Source organism: Diabrotica virgifera, chromosome 8, assembly GCF_917563875.1.
Source record: "Diabrotica virgifera virgifera chromosome 8, PGI_DIABVI_V3a".
Taxonomy (NCBI): Eukaryota; Metazoa; Arthropoda; class Insecta; order Coleoptera; family Chrysomelidae; genus Diabrotica; species Diabrotica virgifera.
In genome coordinates, this window is record NC_065450.1 from 90465495 (window position 1) to 90489781 (window position 24287).

The 24287-nt window shown below is 32.4% G+C and overlaps 1 protein-coding gene across 1 annotated transcript in view; it reads left to right on the plus strand.

Annotated features, from left to right (window-relative positions):
• LOC126890813 (endoplasmic reticulum transmembrane helix translocase) overlaps positions 1–23697 on the plus strand; it is a 214742-nt gene extending 191045 nt beyond the window's left edge. Inside the window, exons 13-17 of the mRNA XM_050660004.1 lie at positions 418–614; positions 7248–7387; positions 17241–17382; positions 22359–22502; positions 23457–23697. Coding sequence (XP_050515961.1) covers positions 418–614; positions 7248–7387; positions 17241–17382; positions 22359–22502; positions 23457–23564 — 731 coding nt within the window. The 3' untranslated portion in view covers positions 23565–23697. The remainder of the gene's footprint in view (positions 1–417; positions 615–7247; positions 7388–17240; positions 17383–22358; positions 22503–23456) is intronic.
• Positions 23698–24287: the final 590 nt, after the last annotated feature.

Genomic DNA, 24287 nt, shown 5'->3' on the forward strand with positions numbered 1-24287 from the left:
TTATCCTCTTATTCATTAGGTCTTGTCAAATTTTAGTTGTAAGTTTTAGGGTAGTATTTAACAAGTTGATACCTCTGTAGTTTTCTGGCTGCTTTTGATCTCTTTTTTTTGAATAGTAGAATTAGTTCGCTCGTTTTCTATTCTTCCGGTATTTTACTGTGTTTTATGATTTTGTTAATTAATGTTGTTAATTGTTCTGTTAACTGTTCATGAAGATGTCGGACATTACATTTTGTATACTTTAGATGACATTATATAGTTTAAAGCATCCGAAAAGATAGGGGGCACGTCCCCCCCCCCTGCCCATAGGATGCCTCTCACTACTTATTGTTTTTCTAACTTTCCTTCTTTCTGTTATTTACTTTCCAAACGCATAAAAATAGGCTGCATAGTTTATTAACCAGTTCTCTGTTTAAGTTTGCCACATAATCAAGCAGGGAAGATGTACTCTAGTCACAACATTGCAGATGTTCAAGATTTTAGCGTTGAACGCCCTCATATTGGCATATACGCAATCGGTGTTATATCTGGACGGAATTAAATTAAGAGATGCTCAAGCCACGTTGCAGGGTCTACTTGTGGCCGCTTGCTTTTTGTTTATATCCAGATCAAAGGTAACACAACATCTATATAAGTCCGTCCGCTATAACTTTTCCCATGCGTCACGATTCATTTTCAAACAAATTAAGTCAAAACATAAAGTGAAACGTACGTCGGTGTGTATACATTGTGTATACTGTATGTATACTATATGCTATTCACATCGACGTACGTTTCACTTTATGTTTTGACTTAATTTGTTTGAAAATGAATCGTGACGCATGGGAAAAATTATAGCGGACGAACAATATCTGTCTACATTAGTTATGGTACATTCCATGTCAAATCACTCAGACAGTGGATCTCCGATTTGTCTGAAACTTGGTGTATAGCTTCTGCTTAACGTAAAAATAAGACATTTAAGCCCGAGCAGTCGTTTTTTTAGAATCTCAAAATATATTTTTAGCGATTTTACAGTGATTTGGTATTTATTTATCGAAATATTTGTCTTTTTATTCAATCGCATTTATGATACAGGAAAAATGCCCCAAGACTGGCTACAGTCAATATTCATCCCACTACCAAAAAGCCAAACCCACAACACTGCAACGAGTTCCGTCCGATAAGTCTTAAGAGTCATGCAGTAAAAGTCCTATTAAAATTCTTATATGATCGAATCTATAGAAAGTGCGAAACAATCATCGGAGACGATCAGTTTGGATTCAGAGCCGGCATGGGAACGAGAGAAGCCCTCTTCAATTTACTAGTTCTCGCCCAAAAATGCTACGACCAACAGACAGATATATTTATGTGCTTTATAGACTTTGCTAGAAAAAGCATTTGATAGAGTAAGACACGACCTACTATTAGACCGTTTGCAAGAAGTCGTTTTAGATATAAAGACATTAAATTACAAAAAAAAATAATAGTCTCCCGTTTTATACCGCTAAGGCCGATGTCACATTATGCGTTTTGACCGGATGCGTTTCCGACGCATCCGGTGAAAACGCATAGTGTGACAGATCGGTCCGGTTGCGTTGGAAGCGGATGCGTTTTGAGTCATCGGTACGCGCTTACTACCTGCACCAGACTAAACGCATAGTGTGACAGGTCGGTCCGGTTGCGTTGGAAACGGATGCGTTTTCACCGCATCCGTTCAAAACGCATAATGTGGCATCGGCCTAACGCGGCTTTGGGATTATAACAGGGTAGTCTGCTATATCTAGGGCCTTCGGTATATGTACAAGGTACAGTATCTACCGGAGAATCCTAAAAAGTTCATGGACATCGCATACCTACCTCAAACGAAGAAGTGCTGTATAGAATACACAAGGAAAGACAACTTTTCAACAAAATGAAAGTTAGAAAAACATACCTAGGCCACGTACTCCGGGCTAATTAGCAAAATACATACATGGAAAAGTTATTTACCAGGAATTTTATTGCTGGAATCGAATCTTATGATTGTATATATTAATAATATAGGTATGCAAAGTCCGCAGATAGTGTGCTACTTTTTTTATAAACAAAATGGCGCCCGAAAATCGTGTTCTTTCAATTTTTGCTCTATAACTCCAAAGATCTTTACGCCAAAAACACCCAAATAAAAATTCACCGTAATTAAATTCTGCATAGAGACGTGTTTTTCCCGATTTACTTCGACGAAAATTTTCCACGGAAAATGCGGGTCTTTTCATCAAAATCTTTAATTTTCAACTAAAACTGTAATTGTTTATCAATAATTACATAACTTGGTAATATAAAAGCTCTTCTCGTATAGATTATAATTCCAGAAGCCGATAGAAATTGAATAAGCAGTTTAGCAACAATTGATTTTTTAATTAAAAATTTACGGTCGCTATAATAACCACAATAATTATGATACATAAGAATAACTAAGTTTTTGGTATAAAAAGACACTGAACCTATTTAATGTACTTTACAGAATTGAAATTGGACTATATAAGCGGCCTCACTCAGGAATATTTTAACATTATAAACAATTTTTTGGCTGATAAACAAATAGAATATCTCGGGAAATATTAAATTAAATTAAATCATGAAAACGGTATTAGAAAAAAGCGGCAGGACGCTTCTTTCAAAAGAAAAAACGTTTAATTGTGATGAGTGGTTCCTGAGATATAACCGGTCAAATTTGACCGGCATTTACGGCAAAAATACAGGGTGTAACAAAAATACAGGTCATAAATTTAATCACATATTCTGGGACCAAAAATAGTTCGATTCAGCTTAACTTACCTTAGTGCAAATGTGCACATAAAAAAAGTTACAGCCCTTTGAAGTTACAAAATTAAAATCGATTTTTTTAAATATATCGAAAACTATTGCATATTGTTTATTGAAAATGAACATGTGGCATTCTTATGGCAGTAGCATCTAAAGAAAAAATTATAGTGAAATTTGGACACCCCATCAAAACTTTATGGGGGTTTAGTTCCTTTAATCCCCCCCCCAAACTTTTGTGTACGTTCCAATTAAATTATGATTGTAGTACCATTAGTTAAACACAATGTTTTTAAATTTTTTTGCCTCTTAGTACTTTCAGTTTTTATCGAGATATTTTGAATATTTGTCAAATCCACCACAATTTGTATATGGTTAAGTACGTTTATGGAGACTTGATATTACATAATATGATTTATTTATGATTTACATTTTTAGGTATTTTTTGAACCATATTAAAAAAGAAGCCACATCTCGATAAAAGGTGCCTTCTCGAAAAAATACAAGGAGGCAAAAAGTTTTAAAAACACTGTGTATAAGTAAGGGTACTGCAGTAATAGTTTAATTGGAAAGTACACAAACATTTGGGGGGTTTAAAGGGACAAAACCCTCATAAAATTTTTATGCAAACATATTAAAAAAGAAGCCCCAACTCGATAAAAACTAACTTATCGAAAAAATACTAAGAGGCAAAAAAGTTTTAAAAGTATTGAATTTAACTAATGGTACCACAATAGTAATTTAATTGGGACGTACACACAAGTTTGGGGGGGTTTAAGGGAACAAAACCCCCATAAAATTTTTATGGGGTGTCCAAATTTCACTATAATTTTTTCTTAAGATGTTCCTACCATTAGAATGCAACATGTCCATTTTCAATAAAAAATCTCTAATAGTTTTCGATATATTCGAAAAAATCGATTTTCATTTTGTAACTTCAAAGGACTATAACTTTTTTATGTGCATATTTGTACTAAGGTAAGTTAGGTTCATTCGAACTATTTTTGTTCCTAGAATATGTGATTTAATTTATGACCTGTATTTTTGTTACACTTTGTATAAACAATAGGATCATAAATTTTTAATCATCACCTTTTTATTTTTGTCCTCTTTCTCCACACCAATTTTCATGTCTTTAAAATAACCATAACATATATTATTATAATAAAAACTATCGATATTACGACTGCAAATTGTCAAAAATAGCAAAATTCCAATCAAAAATTAGGTTGGAGAAAATGTAATCTCAAAGTTCAAAATCGGTATACGTTAAAAAAATGCATTTTCTCGGCTTCCAATGGAGCAATTTTCTTCATTCTTTTTTTGTTCTCAAGTAACTCTAGTAGAGCCATCTAACTAACGCATTATTGAGCATAATAGATTAATTTATTTATAAGAAAAGAAAACTACATTTTTTCCAGTTGTAGACTTTTTTTAGTCTTTTTTTAGATGTCTACAACAAGTGTACCTTTTAACGTTAAAAACACAAATATTCTCATTCGATAGCTGTATAATTATTTAAACAATCTTTATTTAAACAAATTAAAAAATTTTGTTATAATAAATAAATTAATTTATTATAACAAAACAAAAGCAACTTTGACATTTAATAATGCGTTAGTTAGATGGCTCTACTCGAGTTACTTGGGAATAAAAAAAGATTGAAAAAAATTGCTCCATGGGAAGACGAGGAAATGCATTTTTTTAACGTATACCGATTTTGAACTTTGAGATTAAATTTTTTCCAACCTAATTTTTGATTGAAATTGTGCTATTTTTGGCAATTTTCATTCGTAATGTGGATAGTTTTTATTATAATAATATATGTTGTGAGTATTTTAAATATATGAAAATTGGTGTGGAGAAAGAGGACAAAAATAAAAAGGTGATGATTCAAAAATTATGATCCTATTGTTTATATCTTTGCCGTAAATCCCGGTCAATTTTGACCGGTTGTATCTCAGGAACCACTTATCACAATTAAACGTTTTTTTCTTTTGAAAGAAGCGTCCTGCCGCTTTTTTCCAATACCGTTTTCATGATTTAATTTTTTAATATTTCCCGAGATATTCTATTTGTTTATAAGTTAAAAAATTGTTTATAATTTTAAAATATTCTTGAGGCCGCTTAAATAGTCCAATTTCAATTCTGTAAAGTACATTAGATAGGTATAGTGTCTTTTTATAGCAAAAACTTAGTTATTCTTATGTATCATAATTATTGTGGTTATTATAGCGACCGTAAATTTTTAATTAACAATTCAATTGTTGCTAAACTGTTCATTCAATTTCCATCGGCTTCTGGAATTAAAATCTATACGAAAAGAGCTTTTATATTACCAAGTTATTTAATTATTGATAAACAATTAATTATCTAAAATTTTAGGTGAAAATTAAAGATTTTGTTTAAAAAACCCGCATTTTCCGGGGAAAATTGTCGTCGAAGTAAATCGGGAAAAACACGTCTCTATTTAATTATGGTGAATTTTTATTTGGGTGTTTTTGGTGTTAAGTTAAAAGCTTTGGAGTTATAGAGCAAAAATTGAAAAAAAACACGATTTTCGGGAGCCATTTTGTTTATAAAAAAAGTAGCACACTATCTGCGGACTTTGCATACCTATATTATTAATATGCACAATCATAAGATTCGATTCCAGCAATAAAATTGCTAGTAAGTAACTTTTCCCGAAAATGGCCTATTCTCCGATAATCTGCCCAGACTAACGTACTGCGAAATAATAAGTAACAATAAGCTCAACTTATAGTGAAAAGAAAGGTCGAGGGAAGGAAAGGACTAGGAAGGAAAAGACTATGGACAGGGCTAAATTTTGAGCAGCTAATAAGAACGACTGAAGACAGAGAAGAGTTTGCAACTGTAGTAGCCAACCTCCATTGAGGAGAGGGCACTTTAAGAAGGTACAGTAGACTCTATAACGAACACAGGTATTACGAGGTTTCGCTTATAACGAGGTACACTAGATGTCCCATGAAATTCCTATTGAAATATAACATCCTATAACGAGGCATGTTTGGTTATAACGAGGAAAAATGAAATCGAAGAATATATTTCTTTGCCGGTTTTTGGCATGGTAATGGCCATAAATCAATACCATAACTGCCTGTATACAATACAGGAATGCCCAACATCTGTGTGCTTATTGAGACCAGTGCTGTAATAAATTCCACCGCCGCGCCGGTAATAAACTTCTTTCTTGTTTATCTATCGACCGATATTGAATATTGTAGGAATTTACAATTATTTACGATGGTCAAATTTCATTGTTGAAGTCGACCATCGACACCTAATAAACTACGTAAATTATTGTTGTCTGATATAACGAGATACGCTTATAACGAGGTAATTAGTCCGCCATTTCAGTTCTCGTTATATAGGGAGTCTACTGTATTTATTTAAATAAATTTGTATATTTTATTATAAAATATCAATTGACAAAATAATAATGTTTCAACAAAAGGGACTCATGGCATGTCATTATACGGCATTATAACATGCTATTTTGATGTTTTCGATCAAATTTTAACGTAGAAAACGTTAAAATACCGTTTCTTAAATCTTCCTCAATTCCAAAAATATATAATGTACTTCGATTAAAAAAGCACACTTCGATTTGGCTGAAAATTTGCCCACAGATAGTCAAAACTAAGGATTTTAAGTAGTTATTAATAGTATATTGTACAACAAGTAAGAAAAAAGACATATTTCTCACGAGCGCAGAAGTTTGTTGGCACGAGCCGAGGCACGAGGTTTTCAAATGTTATTTTTAAACGCAAATCAAGGTTTTATATGGATTCGGTTTTGTCAAGAGTTCAAACTTCAAAATTAAATAATTTAGGTCCTTTTATTTGTTGTCAATTTGCTTTTATTTTTTGTGAAGTTTGAACTCTTGACAAAACCGCATCCATAGAAAAACATTTGTTGTCAACAACTAATAAACAACAAATAAAAGCACCTAAATTATTTAATTTTGAAGTTTGAACTCTTGACAAAACCGCATCCATAGAAAAAGTACAGTGTACAACACATGAGAAAATGACATATTTCTCCCTCGCTTGATTTGCTGCCCTCGCCTCGTGCCTCGACTCGTGCCAACAAACTTCTTCGACAAATATGTCATTTTCTCATGTGTTGTACACTGTACTTTTTCTATGGATGCGGTTTTGTCAAGAGTTCAAACTTCAAAATTAAATAATTTAGGTGCCGACAGGTAGTAATTTAGGTGTTGACAACAAATAGTGTAGTCAGATTCTAAGAAAAAAAAAACTGTTCGGACTTAAATGCCTTATTTTTACGTTACGCAGAAGCTATACACCAAGTTTCAGACAAATCGGAGAGCCAAGAATTTTTTGGATCCAAATTAAGTGGTTTGAAATGGAATCACCCTTATATTTACATTTTACTGTTTAGGGAGTTTTCGAATATATATTTGGATGTATGTGTTTTAGCCTTTAAAAGTGTTGTCGAAGCAAAGACCATTGCCGAATATTTTCAACCTATACACCATTCTGACTGTGATTACACAATTTGCTGTACATTTTTGCTGCCTAATTTATCTGGTACAGGAAGCTAAGTTGAGGTCCCTGCCGTAAGTATATTTTTTTGTTGGTACATTATTTTTATGCCAAAAATTTGCGTAGTGTTTTTTTATATAATAGGGAACTGTACCAGTTAATTTTTTTAATTATATCTACTTTTTCGTCAAGTTGCCATTGCTGTGGCAGAATCGAACGTATATGACAAAGAAAGCTTTTATAAACTATATGTATGCCGTATTTACGTAAGACGGGTGGAAACAATATTGCGAAATACTATTCCCTAACAACGGCCCAGACAATAATACAGAGAAAAGAAGTTATGAAGAAGAACCTCAAATATTGAAATTAGCCATGGAGATGGCAATAAAAAAGCTAAAATTCAAAAAAGCAGAAGGGGAAGTTGAAATAATAGCTGAAACACTCAAAGAAATGGGAGTATTGGGGACGGAAACTTAGAATTTGAAATGAGATCGGGAATACCGAAAAGTGGCCAAATAATTGGGATAAACTCACGTTTATTCCCATATACAGTGATGAGCGCGCTAATAACTGAAAAAATAACTCAAAAGATGGAAAATATATTTTGTGAGATAAAAAGAGATGAAACTAGTGGAGGTAGAAAATTTAGCGATAGGAACTTATAAATTTACATTATATTGACTGTTTCCCATCTTTAGACGTATCTAAAATTATCGAAAAATCTCGAGAGTTTGACATAGAAACATATTTGTGTAAATAATACCGCTAATGTAAGAGTTAATAATGTGGTTTCAAAAAAATTGAATCTGGAGTTCGACAACTTAAAATCTGAAGTTCGACAGAGATGTATACTATCCCCCATTTCTATTCAATCTATATATTGACCACATTATGCGGCAAGTTTTTGAGGAATGGCAAGGTAGAGCAACTATAGGAGGAAGAAAAATCCAAAACCTACGTTATGCTGATAACACTGTTATATTAGAACTGCAACAAATTATGAATAGGCCAGGCACAGTGAGTACGGAGTATCGAATATGGGTTGAAAATAAATATACAGAAAACCCAAGTAATGATTATCGATAGAATCAGAAACAACCTAGCAGAGATAAGAAACATGTCAGGTTACGAAGTTTTCAGACAGTTTAATTACTTCGGCTCCGTTATTACTAACAGTGGTCAGATCGGCAACAGCCAAACTCACAAAAATATGGAAGAACACTGATATTACAAAAAACACAAAATTACTCCTTGTTCAAACATTGATATTTCCTATCACCACCTACGCTTCAGAAACTTGGACGATCAAAAAAGCCCGTTCGAAGCGTATAATGGCATTTGAAATGTGGGTCTACCGTAGAAGGTTACGCGTACCACGGACCACGGGCGCCCATATAAAAATTTGTAGGGGGGGGGCAGACGTGAAGATGTTGCACATTACATTTTGTATACATTGGATAACCATATATAGTTTATGGCAGCCGAAAAGCTAGGGGGGGGCACGGCCCCCTCCTGCCCATGGGTATGGGCGCCCATGCCACGGACCGCATATCGCACAAATAATTAAATTCTAGCAGAACTTGACATAAAAACTAGACTCACCAAAACTATCAATCAAACTGAGATATTTTGCACATATGACTAGAAGAAGAGAAGGCGTGGAACGAATGCTAGTTGAAGGCAACATAGCAAGCAATAGATCCAGAGGAAGATCTCCAGTACGATGATCGGACCAAATAAAGGACATGACTGGATACTCATTCTCCAAAGCAAAACAACACGCACATAAGAGATAATTGGGCAGAAATAGTCAAACAAATTAAGAAAATAGAAAATAGATTTCGAAGAAGAAAATATCGAATAAAGAAATTCTCGACATGATGTAAAAGTTTCCTGAAAAACTCAGGAAGTGATCTAACTAAACCACTAATTAAGCTTATTTCTTCGTTTAGTCGTTATTGCTGTGACAAAACTGAGCACACAGCAAAAACAAAACCGTTACAGGCTTTGTGTACATACACCATATTTCTCATAAAACTCACAAACTAATCTCAAGCACTGATTATTCAGCATGAGGGTAAATGTTCACAAACTTCAATAAAAGTATCAATATACTGAGATAGTATATAAGAAACTAGATCTTTAAATGTAGAATATATAACAACCAATGTATCCGCTGGGAAGGTTGACATGGAGGGATGTGACATGTCGACAGTGCTTCTCATGGTGGCATAATTTGTACGCCGTCCCCCACGGGCGATAAATTCAGTTCTCTTTCTTCAATATATTTTCTTACCTTAGTAATGAAATCCACCTCTTCTTTTCAACCAGATCCTTTGGAAACACAAAGAATCTGCATATCCCTCTTTCACTAGTGTTTGAAATGCGGGGCAAAGCACATTACCATTTTTATTATACAAAATACAAGAGTTCTTAACTTTTGCTGGGTAAGAAACTATATTTTGTAAAAAATTTAAGACCGAATTATGGTGGTATTATCTTAAAAACACTATACTTAATAAGAAAAAAAGCAGCAGAGGAAGCAAAATTTCAACTTTATAGGAATTAAACAGGCAAATGGTCAAATCCTGGGTTTTCAACCTTTGTTTACAAATTGATAATAAATAAAATATGACAGTCCTGACGTTACACCTCGACTGTCAGCCATCAAATCTCTTTGTATGTTCTATATTTAAACTATATTTACGTAATATATCAGACATAGAGTATTTATAGCAAATTTCTAATAATGTATTGTAGACCAATCAAGTTAGTAAAAAATAAGCCGTTTTTCGACATAATTGAAAAGATGAGGTTTGACAGTTGAAATGTGTAGTATGAGATATTACAAAAGGGCTACCATCTTGGGATTCATCAATTTTTTAGTGGAACAATTTTTAAATAAACAATCAAAACGTCAAACTTAGTTTTGTGCTCATAACTTAAAAACTTGTTTATTTAGAGATTTGACGTTCACAGGTAACTTTTTTAGAATAAAAAGATACATCGAATGAGATACGCTAAATGAAAATTGGTTAATAAACAAAAAATTTATTGCAAAACAGACGACAAAATCATTGTTTTTTAATATTGTTAATAACAATTTTATTGTTTATTAGAATATGTTTAAATTTACCTAAACGTGAGGGCATTATGGTGTTTGAATGGTGTGCAAAAAATGGTCCAGATCTGTTTAATAGTTTTCGCAAAATTGAATTTGTTTATAAATTTTTTTGAAAAACGAGCTAATTTCTGAGGCTGGTCCAGTTAATATAGCTGAATGTATCTCAATAATCCGGAGCTCATTTCCTTCGTTAAGATGTATACTAACAGCCTATGAAAAAAAAGTAAAAAAAAATTACACATACGTACACAAAAATATTTGTTAATAAATAGCAGTTTTTAAGCTTATAAACAATTACAATAATTTCGTATAAATTAGATCAAATTAAATGGCAGTAAAAAAAAGCTGGTTAAAATACACAACTTCTAAAAAAAATTTTAGGTCGTACGACCCTTGGGGTCTGAGATAGCCCCTTTTTTTGAAAAAATCACTGTTACGTTAATTAACAACACTAAGATCTGAAATTAACCAATATTTTATAAGAAAAGTCAAAGATTTTAACAAAGTTTTTAGCAAGAAAAAATGTTAAAAATTGTTTAAATAGTAGTGTTATAAACAGAAAGTATTTTGCGTTCCGACTAAAGTAAAAAATAGCGGGCGTAGTCGACTGACTGAATAGTGGGCGCGGTTGGCGACCGGCAGCAGCTCCTAAAATTACGTTATACCGACCACAAAAATCAACTTTAAAGTGAATAACAAATTTTCGTCATTCCTTATGTTTTCGAGGTCTCCGAATCCGAATATGGAGTTTATTTTTTTCTAGAATTAGTGGAACATGTTCAAAAATCAAATATTATGCCAAAATGCGATAAATCAATTTTGATGATTTTTCAATTTTAACTCACTGTATTTTTGGTCGCTGTAAATATTTCCTTTTGAAAATTTTACTGTGCTATCTTTGAAGCATTTAGATAACAGTGAAATTTGTCCAAAATGATTAAACACATTAAAAGAGAAGTTGTTAATTTTTAAACATTTTGTCGTCATATTTCGTTAGTTTCATGGTTACTTAATAAAGTTGAGTGACAAACTTTTAAGTTTATAATTTTAATTTTAACTAACACAGAAATAAAATATAATTCATGAAGAAGTTTTCCAAAAAAATTTAATTGAAAATATGCAATAGGAAAAATGTTATGTGACTTTATAGACGAGCGGCACACTAGCACACCCCAAAAAAAAGCTTGTAATACTTTATATTTTTGATGGTGCTGAAAACGAAAATTAGGGTTGTTTTGAAAAAATGCCCCTTTTTTGAAAAAATCACTGTTACGTTAATTAACAACACTAAGATCTGAAATTAACCAATATTTTATAAGAAAAGTCATAGTTTTTAACGAAGTTTTTAGCAAGAAAAAATGTTAAGAATTGTTAAAACGGTAGTGTTATAAACAAAAAGTATTTTCCGTTGCGACTAATGTAAAAAAAATAATGGGCGTAGCCGAATGAGAATAAATTCGCGGACTACCATTCGCTAACGCTAGACCGTTGCAGCCCATTTTTAACATTGACAGTATTGGGACCGTGCAAGTTCGGCAAAGCGACCTCTATTTCTACGCTCTGTACTTTTATTCGCACTTTTAATTATATTGGCCAATTATATTAGTCCTGGTTACTGGATAATTGTCAAGGCCATAGTCCAAAAAAATAATAAGAAGAAAAATTAGATTCAGGTTATGTTATGAAAACGTCAACAATTGTATGTAGTAAATAAAATTAGATATCAAAATGCAGTACTGCAAGCAAAATACAATTAATTAAATTTACCTTTATATAATAATTGCATATTATATCAATATTGTGGAGCAATATATAATTTTTCTGCTTCAATGACAGAAGGTATGAAATATACTTCAATTTGACAATTTCAATTGACAATATGAATTATTTAAGATAGTTGCAATATTTCTCCGCGACTCGCGCAGGGTCGTTTCTCGTTTCCCTTCCAAATACTTGGACACCACGAATACCGGATTTGAAGCTTAATATTATATTTATATATTTTGGTAGAAACTTGCATTTTATGAATATTATTATCTTGCACATTTATTTAGTAAAATTATATTTTAAATAAATAAATTTAAAAAATGACAATAAGAAGGCCACTTAAAAAAGGTTTATACATCCCATTAGCTGCTTTGTTTTGGATAATTTTGCAATGAAAATAAGATAAACATGATTATTTTAATGTGGTACCATAGATAAAAAAATAGTAAACTTGGTACAATAGAACCCGATTGGTAGGTATAGGCCATTTTTTATTCTCTATTTTGAATCCGTGTGTAGTCCAGGCTGTATCGTCGACCCCGTTAGGTAAATTATTCCGATTCTTATTTTTTGCACAAACTTACTCAAAAAAAAGTTCCTTATAACAAATCCAAAAGGTACCAAGAGCTACCGCGGCCGGAAAATTGTTTAAACAATTTTTTCATTAGTTTTCTGTTAACTTGTAAAAGTTGGGTGACAAACTGTTTAGTTTATAATTTTAATCAACGCAGCATTAAAACATAGTTCCTGAAGAAGTTTTCTGGAAAATTTCAAGTCAAAATATGCAACAGAAAAAAAGTTACGCGACCTTATAGACGAGTGGTACTCCCAAAAAAAAAACGCTCATTTCTCGAGATATCAACCACATTGTGGTGAATGGCTAATTTTGGTCTTACTTTATGTTTTTGATGGTGCTGAAAACGAAAATGAGTTTTATTTTGAATTTTAGATGGGGAAACATTGTCAAAATCGAAATTTTACCCTAAAAATAAAAAAAAAATGGAATCACGTTTTTCTTAAAATTAAAAGTTACAACACCTTTTTTCTATAAAACATTTTGTTCTCTGTACTCTAGATTTTAACATAAAATTAATTGAACAGCTAAATTTCAAATTTTGTCACTCAACTTTTGCGATTAAACTTTGCAATTCAAGAATCTACACCTTTTACTTCAAACAATTTATAACTTTCTTTATAGCAAGACAGAAATATTGAAGCAGGTCCCATTGTCTTCAGAATGGTGAGAAATATATACTATAAAAATTTCATAAAAAAATATTACAATGGAACTGAGTTGTAGCAAGTTAAACGCAAAAAACTTGATTTTTATTTTTAGGGTAAAGTTGCGATTTTGATAATGTTCCCCCACGTAAAATTCAAAACAACCCTAATTTTCGTTTTCAGCACCATCAAAAATATAAAGTACCTATTACCAAAATTAGTATCAGTATCTCGAGAAATAAGCTTTTTTTGGGGTGTGCCAGTGTGCCGCTCGTCTATAAAGTCACATAACATTTTTCCTATTGCATATTTTAAATTAAATTTTTTTGGAAAACTTCTTCATGAATTATATTTTATTTCTGTGTTAGTTAAAATTATAAACTCACTCAACTTTTTTTGTAAGCATGAAACTAACGAAATCTGACGACAAAATGTTTAAAAATTAACAACTTCTCTTTTAATGTGTTTAATCATTTTGGACAAATCTCATTGTTATCTAAATGCTTCAAAGATAACACAGTAAAATTTTCAAAAGGAAATATTTACAGCGACCAAAAATACAGTGAGTTAAAATTGAAAAATCATCAAAATGGATTTATCACATTTTGGCATAAAATTTGATTTTTGAACATGTTCCACTAATTCTAGAAAAAAATAAACTCCATATTTGGATTCGGAGACGAAAACATAAGGAATAACGAAAATTTGTTATTCACTTTAAAGTTGATTTTTGTGGTCGGTATAACGTAATTTTAGGAGTTGCTGCCGGTCGCCAAGCGCGCCCCTATTCAGTCAGTCGACTACGCCCGATATTTTTTACTTTAGTCGGAACGCAAAATACTTTTTGTTCATAACACTACTGTTTAAACAATTTTTAACATTTTTTCTTGCTAAAAACTTTGTTAAAAACTTTGACTTTTCTTATAAAATATTGGTTAATTTCAGATCTTAGTGTTGTTAATTAACGTAACAGTGATTTTTTCAAAAAAAGGGGCTATCTCAGACCCCAAGGGTCGTACGACCTAAAATTTTCTTTTACAAGTTGTGTATTTTAACCAGCTTTCCGTATTTTTTATTGCCATTTAATTTGATCTAATTTCTACGAAATTATTGTAATTGTTTATAAGCTCAAAAACTGCTATTTATTAACAAATAATTTTGTGTACGTATATGTAATTTTTTTTACTTTTTTTTTCATACGCTGTTAGTATACATCTTAACGAAGGAAATGAGCCCCGGATTATTGAGATACATTCAGCCATATTAACTGGACCAGCCTCAGAAATTAGCTCGTTTTTCAAAAAATTTTATAAACAAATTCAATTTTGCGAAAACTATTAAACAGATCTGGACCATTTTTTGCACACCATTCAAACACCATAATGCCCTCACGTTTAGGTAAATTTAAACATATTCTAATAAACAATAAAATTGTTATTAACAATATTCAAAAACAGTGATTTTGTCTTCCGTTTTGCAATAACTTTTTTGTTTATTAACCGATTTTCATTTAGCATATCTCATTCGATGTATCTTTTTTTTCTGAAAAAGTTATCTGTGGACGTCAAATTTGTAAATAAACAAGTGTTTAAGTTATGAGCAAAAAACTAAGTTTGACGTTTTGATTGTTTATTTAAAAAATGTTCCTCTAAAAAATTGATGAATCCGAAGATGGTAGTCTTTTTGTAATATCTCATACTACACATTTCAACTATCAAACCTCGTCTTTTCCGTTATGTCTAGAAAAAACCTAACTTGATTGGCCTATTGATATGTTATCATAAATTAATAGTAAAATTTTAAATATTCTCTTGTTTTTGTAAATCTTACATAAAATATACACATAAGATCGTCCCCCGTGACGTCAGATTAGGCCTGGATCCCGCTTACCAAAAAAAGTTGATTTGAGCCGCAAGCTCAAAATTTGTTAATAGCTTAACGGTGTCTAGTCGGACAAACTTTGATGAATGGGAACACTGAAACAGGGGAAGTTTTAATTGTGGAACGTGATTTTAATTATTGTGGAACGTGTCATACTGACAAGTTTATGATTGTGAAAATTAGCATGTTGTTTTTAAGTTTATTCAATAGCAAACTTTATATAATATGTGAAAAAATGTTGGTACGACAAATGTGTTGGGCAATTTAATAAGTCCGACACGTAGAACATGTCAAATGGCAGGAATTATATTGGTGGTAAACAGTAGTCTGGTTTTTGTATGAGAGTTTAATGAAAGGGTAACAAATCAATTGGAAGTTCTGTCCGACAAAATACATGGGACGTTTTCGTAGTCTGACGTTCGAAACCTGTAACCTGTTCCACAATTAAAATTTCCCCTGTTCCCGTGCTCCCGTACATCAAAGTTTGTCCGACTAGATACCGTTAAGCTATTATCAAATTTTCAGCTTGCTATTAATTAACTTTTTTCGTACGCGAGATCCAAGCCTAGAGAACTGGTTGATTTCATACAGTTAAAGAAATAACTCGTTGGCTTCATGCAGCTGAATGTCGTTTAATTGAAGTTGTAGTTGCATGTAGATGAATGTAAGCTGAAGTAAATTCTGGTGTTGAGTTCTCCATAGTAGCGGCCATGTTACGGCAGCTTATTCTCTGTGTGGTGCACCACGTGGTTCGGGAAATCGTACCCAAAAAGGAGGGCAAGAAAAAATAAGGCCACAAAACTAAAACAAGAAACCTTGTGTTAGCGACAGCATACATTTTAAGCATTTCCGTGCCATTATAATAATATAAATTATAGAAAAAACAAAATTTGAAAAAGAACATAGCAGATGGCAAGGATTAAATAATAATTTAAAATTAGTTAAGATTCTACATAGATATACGATTAATAAGGGTAAAAAGAAACGTGGCTTGGAGGTTATGTGTACAAACAAGTCAAAAAGAATATTATGTAAAAAATTATCAACTATAAATGAGCCCATGTAGATGGGGAGTTCTGAAGATGTAAGGGACATGCAGAAAAATGACATATTAGTGTGCCAGAAATAGAAATACCGGATACTTTTTGGAAAATTTACATTTTTAATGTTTTTTTTTTAGCTTCCTGACAAAATTTCAAAACATGGATCTAGCAGGTTTTGATTCTATAGGCCTCAAATATGAAACGATATTAATATGTACTCGAGATTTAAGAATGTAAATGAGTTTATGAAGAGGAAGCTCACTTTAAATAGATGAAAGATATTTAAAAAACATTCCCAATTTTGCATTAAAGTAAAAATTGGTATGACATATCAGAGTTGCCTACTGATAAATATTTTGTGTTGACTTAGAGTAGATGGCACACATTTTATAATATGTCTTTGGAATAGACACAGAGTCTGAATGCGGGGAATATACAAAGAGTAAAGGGAAAATTGAGATTGAAGAGAAAGGACACCGCAAATGAAATAAAATGTACATGAATAGATTGGTCTCGAAGTTTCAATCAATTATACCTACTTTATTATCAATAATAATAGGCAAAGATAAGAGTAAGCCTCTGCCTTAATCCCTCAGAAAGATTTATGGAGTAAGCGAATTACAAAATCTTTTTTCTGTCTTTGACACACGTATATTCTCATTTGATGTTAGGTTTATTTTTATCAATTTACGCTCTTAATATTCAAAATACAGAGTTGGCGCGATGATACGAAATTAGTGTAATTTCAAGACCAATCTATGCATGTAAATTTTATTTCAATTGAGTGACATTATATTTTCCATAAGATGTGTGCGCTATCCTTTATGTATATTTTAAATTTTCAAGTTTTTAACAGAATTGTTTAAATATTTTGAATTTTTGTTTTAGTGAGGACGATCCTTTAAAAATCGAAGCATTAGACATTAGTGATGAAGAAAAAGAGAAACTGTTCAAACCTAACATTGTAAATAGCACCGTATACATCATTTCCATGGCGCTCCAAATAGCTACATTTGCTATTAACTATAGGGTACGTATGGGGTAGGGATATTTAAGCCAAATTTTCTAGAAAACAAATTTAAAATACAATATTTTTCACAGCTCTGGTAAAATATGCTGGGGCTTCGTTGTAAAGAAACCACATTTCACAGAGTGTTTGTAAAGGCACGTATTCAGGAAGTACCGGCAAAACATATTGCAAGAAATTATGATAGGCAAGATTTAGTGTTCTGGGTAATTCATAAATATGGTCCTATCAGACGATTATTAATTATTCCTGCCCATAAATTTATGCTAAATTTTCGTTGAAAATTTGTCCTACGTATTAAATTAGGGTTCTCGTCACTCCATATGTGGCATTTGTGGAAATTATACACACCATTTCTCGTGAAACATGCTTCATCCGCGAATAGCACTTTAGATGGAAAGATCACTTCGATGAAAATTTTTTGCTCAATTAGAAATCAAATGAAATCAATTAATTTGTGGTCATCTGATTGAATACAACCAATAAAACCAACATTATACTGAAAACAGATCCCATGGGCTGTTTTCACTAATCATGTAGCTATGGATACCTACATTTCGTTTCATTTCGATTTTGACATTTCAAATATTTCAAAATGTCACGATTTGGTTGTAATACTTTCAATACTTTGGTTGTAACATGTCTGGATCTTCATTAAATTTCTCTAATTGTTCCTTTGTTAATTGCACATTTAAATAAATTGTTTCTGCTCTGTATTTTTTTTTTCATAACCAGCAAAAAATTTTCTATCCGAATAACCCTCCAACATTGATAAATGCTCAAAAATTTTTTAACAACTTTCTCAAGCTTGTTGCTTACAGGCAACAGACCTCCGCCTACGGCGTCGGTCTGTTTCCAAGCAACAAGCTTTCGAAATCTGTTATAAAATTTTTTCGAACAATTATCAATGTCCTTGGGTTATTCCTACTGAAAATTTTTTATTCTCTGATAGTGATACGGATGTACGAAATGTTCTATGAACAATGTTTTTCGACATGCCAAGCTCGTGTACTTACATTTGGATTATTTTCCACAGCATCTAAAATGCCGTCTGCTACATTTAATCGACGGATACTTCTTGTTCTTCCGCTATTTTTTTTTTCAGTACAACAGAACCCGTTTCTAATAATCTTTGAGAAACATTCACTAAAGTTCGAGGATTAGGAACTCGCCTTTCGAGATACCGATGCACATAAACTTGTACAGCTAAATTACTGTTGCAGTGAACTTCTCCATAAATAATCAAGATCTCATTATACTCACGGATTGAAATTTTTTTCGCGGTGATACTAATGAAACATAAACAAAAATCGCGTTGACTGTTGACACTAAACACAAATGTTCCAAACTATCTCGTAGTGATTAAAAAAATACCTACCCTTTACAAAGCAAGGATATAATATTTGTCCAATACCCAAAGTACCTAATGATTCCTCATTGAATACTCGTTCTTTTGGTACAGAATAAAACCAACCGATTAAGCGAAATATTCGGATGTAGCATGTGGCTAACAGCAAACAAAACAAAATTCTTGTTTTGTTTGATGTTGAGGACGACGTCAGGGTGTAATGTAAACACTAAAGGCGCGTGCCTAAATAGATATCGGTTTCGTTGATATTTACGTGATCAGATACGTGAGATACTATCAGATACAACTGTAAATATAAACAAGCCTACTATTTTTTAATTGTGACTGTCTATCTTTACATTTTTGTATTGTACGTAGTTGCCAGCTTTCAATTTGCATACCAAAATGTATTTTCATTTTTTGGCCAAACAGTTGAATATAGAAAAAATGTTATAAGACTTTTTGCTCTACATAGTGTCTTCTACTTATACCTTTAACACGTTGACGGACAGTGCGTCAAATGTATAAGCAAGTGTTGTGACACTATATGTATTTTGCAAAGTAGAATACGGAAAATGCAACGTCTATAGACGTTGTGTCACATTACATCAATGGAAATTAGACGTCTATAGACGTTCTGTCCGTCAACGTTTTAAGGAACGCACTATTTTCGGGGACATCCCGTATACTTCCGGTTTCATAACTGTCTGTCCGTGAACGCAACTCCTTCGTCATTAGAAACGATAGAGTGACAAATCAGTTGTCGAATGAGAGCTTATAACCCAATAATGGTATTAAAGGTGAGAAATTTGACCCTCAGACTTCCGGTTCAAGAGTTGCAATCGGAAGTACTGTTTCAAAGTCGCCGAAATAGTTCAAGCGATATATTACTCGACGCCCCTTAGCAAGACGAGAATAAATATTGTGTACTTCCGGTTTTTATAATACTTTCTGTTAAAAAGGTGTAACCGGAAGAGCCACATTATAGTCGCAGAAATAGTACATGGCATGTATCAAATTGAAAAGTCGAACTCGAATATTTAGTTCCGGTTTTGATATCATTTCCGGTGAAACAGTTATCACCGGAATACTCCGATCAACTTACACATCCGAGGTTACAAAAATTACCATCAAGCTGAAAATTGGCAGGATTGTTCAAAATACCGTCATAAATGAAATCTAAAAAGTCCTCATAAATCCGACCCGAGCTAAAAATTTTACGCGGGGTCAAAAGTCACCAAATGTAGTTTTTAGCGATTTTCAACGAAACGGTAAGCTTTATCATAAAATTAGTTCTAACAAAAAAAGGAGAATGGGTAATTATCTATAAAAAATGTTTTATTACTTTTTTCCTAAGAGCCATCGTTTTTGAGATACAACGATTCAAAAAGTTGTAATCGTCATAATATGCGCACACGTTTCCACACCACCTTTGAGGTAGTGTACTTAGCGCGTTTTTTAACGTGGTTTCCCTAGTAGGCCTATTCCACGGATTTGTTATTATTCTGTTTAATTTGAATCTATTGAATAATTGATATTGACAAGGGTTAAAAATGATAAAAGTTATAAAAAGCGGTATCTATAAATTAAAAAAAAAGGAAAATTTATCCAACTGGTTCATAATTTTCTAATACTTCTGTTTCCTCTTGTCCTTGTTGTTCTTCTTCTTCACCTTCTAGTTCTTCTTCTTCTTCTTGTTCTTCTTCTTCATCTTGTTCATCCTGGGTGCAAGTAAATTGCCCCAATAATGACACATCACACATCGCGTGGCTCCTCGATAGAGTCAAATGAATCCTCAATTGTTGGTGATTCAACATTGAAGCACGACCATTTTTGACAATTAGTGCATGCTACCGAACAAAACAGTCAAACTTTTTTGCAACCACATTTAGTGCTACATCCCTTTTTACAGTTGCAAAAAATTGTGTTCAGGAGTTTTTCCGGCGCAGGTGGGAGTAAAGATTGAATTGGTTCTAATGAACTGTCAACTAATTTCCATCCCCAGTCTTTTGGATCTAGCTGATAATCGCCACACTTGAACTTGGTAATATACCCGAAAAAGATGTTGATGAGCAGCCGCTGGGGTTGGAGGAAGACAAGATAACTACACTTGTTTTTTATTTCGAGTATTTTTAAAGAAACATGCATGTCGAAACTTATCTAAGCACCTAGTTTTTTAAGGCGCTCCATGCATACAGAGAAGAAAGCTAATTCCGTTGGAAATAACTTCCTGTGGAGTTGAATTAGTTTTTTGAAAACTTCAGCACATTCAAATAATCTTGTTTTTCAAACATTTTAAAAACAGTCGTTTTACCCCTCCTGAAAAATGCCGATGTCATATCACAGCCAGTTATTGCGTGTAAAAATAGTATATGATTTTGACACTTTGCAAAATTAGATAAACTTTTCGATAAATATATTTCCGATTGGTGTTGAACTTTTCCAGGTTTTAAAAAAAAAGATAGTTTTTTCGATTGGAGTTCGAGCAGTGAGTAATACGAGTAAGTCTACATCTTCACCTACAACAAAAGTTGTATTTGTTAAATGGAATTGCTCTATGGCTGTTTCAATTATCATTACGTCATCTACCTAAAGGATTTCGCCACCCAGGAAGATTACGATGTAATTTGCGTAATAATAAACAAACTAAATTTGCATAAAGTTTATTGTATATTGAAACGTTCATTAGTACTTAGCAATAAACATTTTGCCTAGAAAGTTGGCTTTCATTATTATGTTCAAACCCTTCTGAGAAAAGAATAGGTAGGGTGATTAGATTAGCCGACGTACCGATAGAACGTGTTTATTCCGACAAAACCCATCTTTACAAATTGAATAAGACGCATAGGTAAGAAGAATAATTATTGTAAGTTAATGCTTTGTCTTATCAAATTACTATTTTTGTTGGGAATAAGCCGCAAAATTGAAATAATTCTTATTATTTTCGCGTTAAATTCACTTTGTAAAGATTTTTTGTTGGCACTGTAATATAATACAGCCTATACATTGCATCCCTCGGTAGACCGCAAGCTGTATAGTAGAAACATTATCATATATTTATAATATCTTATATTATTTTGTGTAATATAAGTTAAGTTGACCGATAGAATATTATGTTTACTTGTATTACAGCTTCAGTGATGTATATACGTGGTGTACTAATTTACTAATACATTGTGACGATTAGAACTCTTTCAACTCTTTGAATCGTTGTATCTCAAAAACGGTGGCTCTTAGGAAAAAAGGTATTAAAATATTTTTTTATAGATAATTATCTAATCTACATTTTTTTTAGAACTATTTTTATGATAAATCTTACCGTTTCGCTGAAAATCGCTAAAAACCATATTTGGTGACCTTTGACCCCGCGTAAATTTTTTAGCTCGGGTCGGATTTATGAGGTCTTTTTAGATTTCATTTATGATGGTATTTTAAACATCCCTGCCAATTTTCAGCTTGATGGTAATTATTGTAACCTCACTCCTATTTTTGAGTTTAACTAGACCGGTCTATAAGCATATATTTACTTTTTCTCCCACTGGTCACGCTACAATAATAGGTTATGTTATAGTAGTTGTTTTTGGTCTTCCGCTTATTATTTTGTATGATTAATTGAAATATTTTCTTTCAGGGAAGACCTTACATGGAGAATCTGATAGAAAATAAGCCACTACTTTATAGCGTTCTAGGAACTGGATCTGTTGTTTTGCTTTTAACTTTAGGTTTAGTTCCTGAATTATCAGCATCGTTTGAAATCATCGATTTTCCACCAGATGTAAGTAATAGTTGTAGTAATAATTGTTAAATTTAAAAAATTAAAATATTTAATAACATTCACAAGAGAAATAACTCAAATAATTCAAGAAAACAAAAGTTTAAAAATTTTAAGGCGAAATACGAATAACATTGGCAACAAAAATATGTACAGAATAAGAAACAAGGATGGCAACATTGCTACGTATAGAGCCGAAATCCTCAAGGTTGTCGAATCGTTTTGACGCAAAATGTGTGAGAGCACCAACAGAAGGTAAGATTAGCCCCTGCCCAAAATCACAAACCAGGGATCAGAATTAATGCCAGAAGTAACACCATATGAAGTTAAAAAGACACTTTCAGAAATGAAAAGTAATAAATCCCCTGGCGATGACGAAATGTGATCGAGGCAGTCAAACAAGATGGAAATAAAATTATCCAGGCTTTGGCCAAACTTTTCATTGAATGTATTTACCAAGGAAAAACCTCTTCTCAATGGAACAATGCAGTCATGCAAACACGAAAAAAACTTTATAAAACAAAATTGTAGATATTTTCTAGAACCTTCTATTCGTTATTACCTAAATATAGCTGCGTTACTTAAAAGTTTGTTATAGCTGTTTGAATATGGTAATTTTTGATAAAAAGTGGGCCTACTTTAATTTTTACCAAAATGTTACCTTGGCATTTGACAAGTTAAAAAAATTCACATGAATAGTAAGCATCAGGAGCTAAAACATGACATTTTCTAAATTATTTTTGATAAAGAGGGACCCGAGTAGATATATGTTAAGAAGGTCTGTGTCTACGTGTTAAGAAAAGTATAGAAAAAGTTAAAATATTGCTTATAGACCTACCTATATATAATTAATTCTAGCTTGTCCTACCAGATTCACAATGCCAGGGCCAGCAAGAGAAATATGACGTGATTCAAGAATAGTTTTATGAAGTGTAATAATTTTATTTTCATTTTCAGTTCCGAATTATCCTACTACAAATCCTATTCGCAGATTTCTTCTTTTCCTTTTTGTTGGATAGACTGTGTCTATGGTTGTGCGGAGAAGGAAGCATGAGATTATCTTAGGACATTATTCGAAATAAAGACTAATAACCTGAACATAGTATTTATTTATTGTAAGTCATTCCATTTGAAATATGTTATCAGATCAAACGAGTGTTTGTGATTTAAAAAATAAATAAATATTTTTTACTTGTTATTTGAATTTTTCATTAAAAACTCGTCATGGGGCCAACCCCCCGATAAAGTACCAAGCTATGAGGATGCGTCATGCGATGGATAGTCGCAGTGATACAAATGGTTTCCATGGATTTTCATCCAATCAGCTAAAAAACCCCGACAAGTCATCGTAATAATGTTAACGATTTTATAATATCCAGTATGAATCAGGAGCAGTCAAATTTGCAAATATTATTAAATGATACTTCAAAAATAGATAAACAAATTAGTTAAGACACTAATACAATACGTGAACTCTACTGGAACCAAAACGCCTCTGTTAGAACCGAAATGGGTGATACTGGAACCATAAACATCTAAAGAGGAGTTAGACAAGGTTGTATACAGAGCTGGGCCGGGTACAGGGGTACTTTTCATATTTGAGGAACGAGTACAGAGTACCGAGTACATTGCTAAAAAAAGTACTCAGAGTACAATACTCAAAGTACAATTACCCGAATTTCTCGGGTACTTATTTCGAGTACATTTGAATATAGAACCCGAAAAAAGGTAAGATGGTAATAATTATCTCTGCCTCTCTAAACATATTTATTTATGAGTCATGAAAAC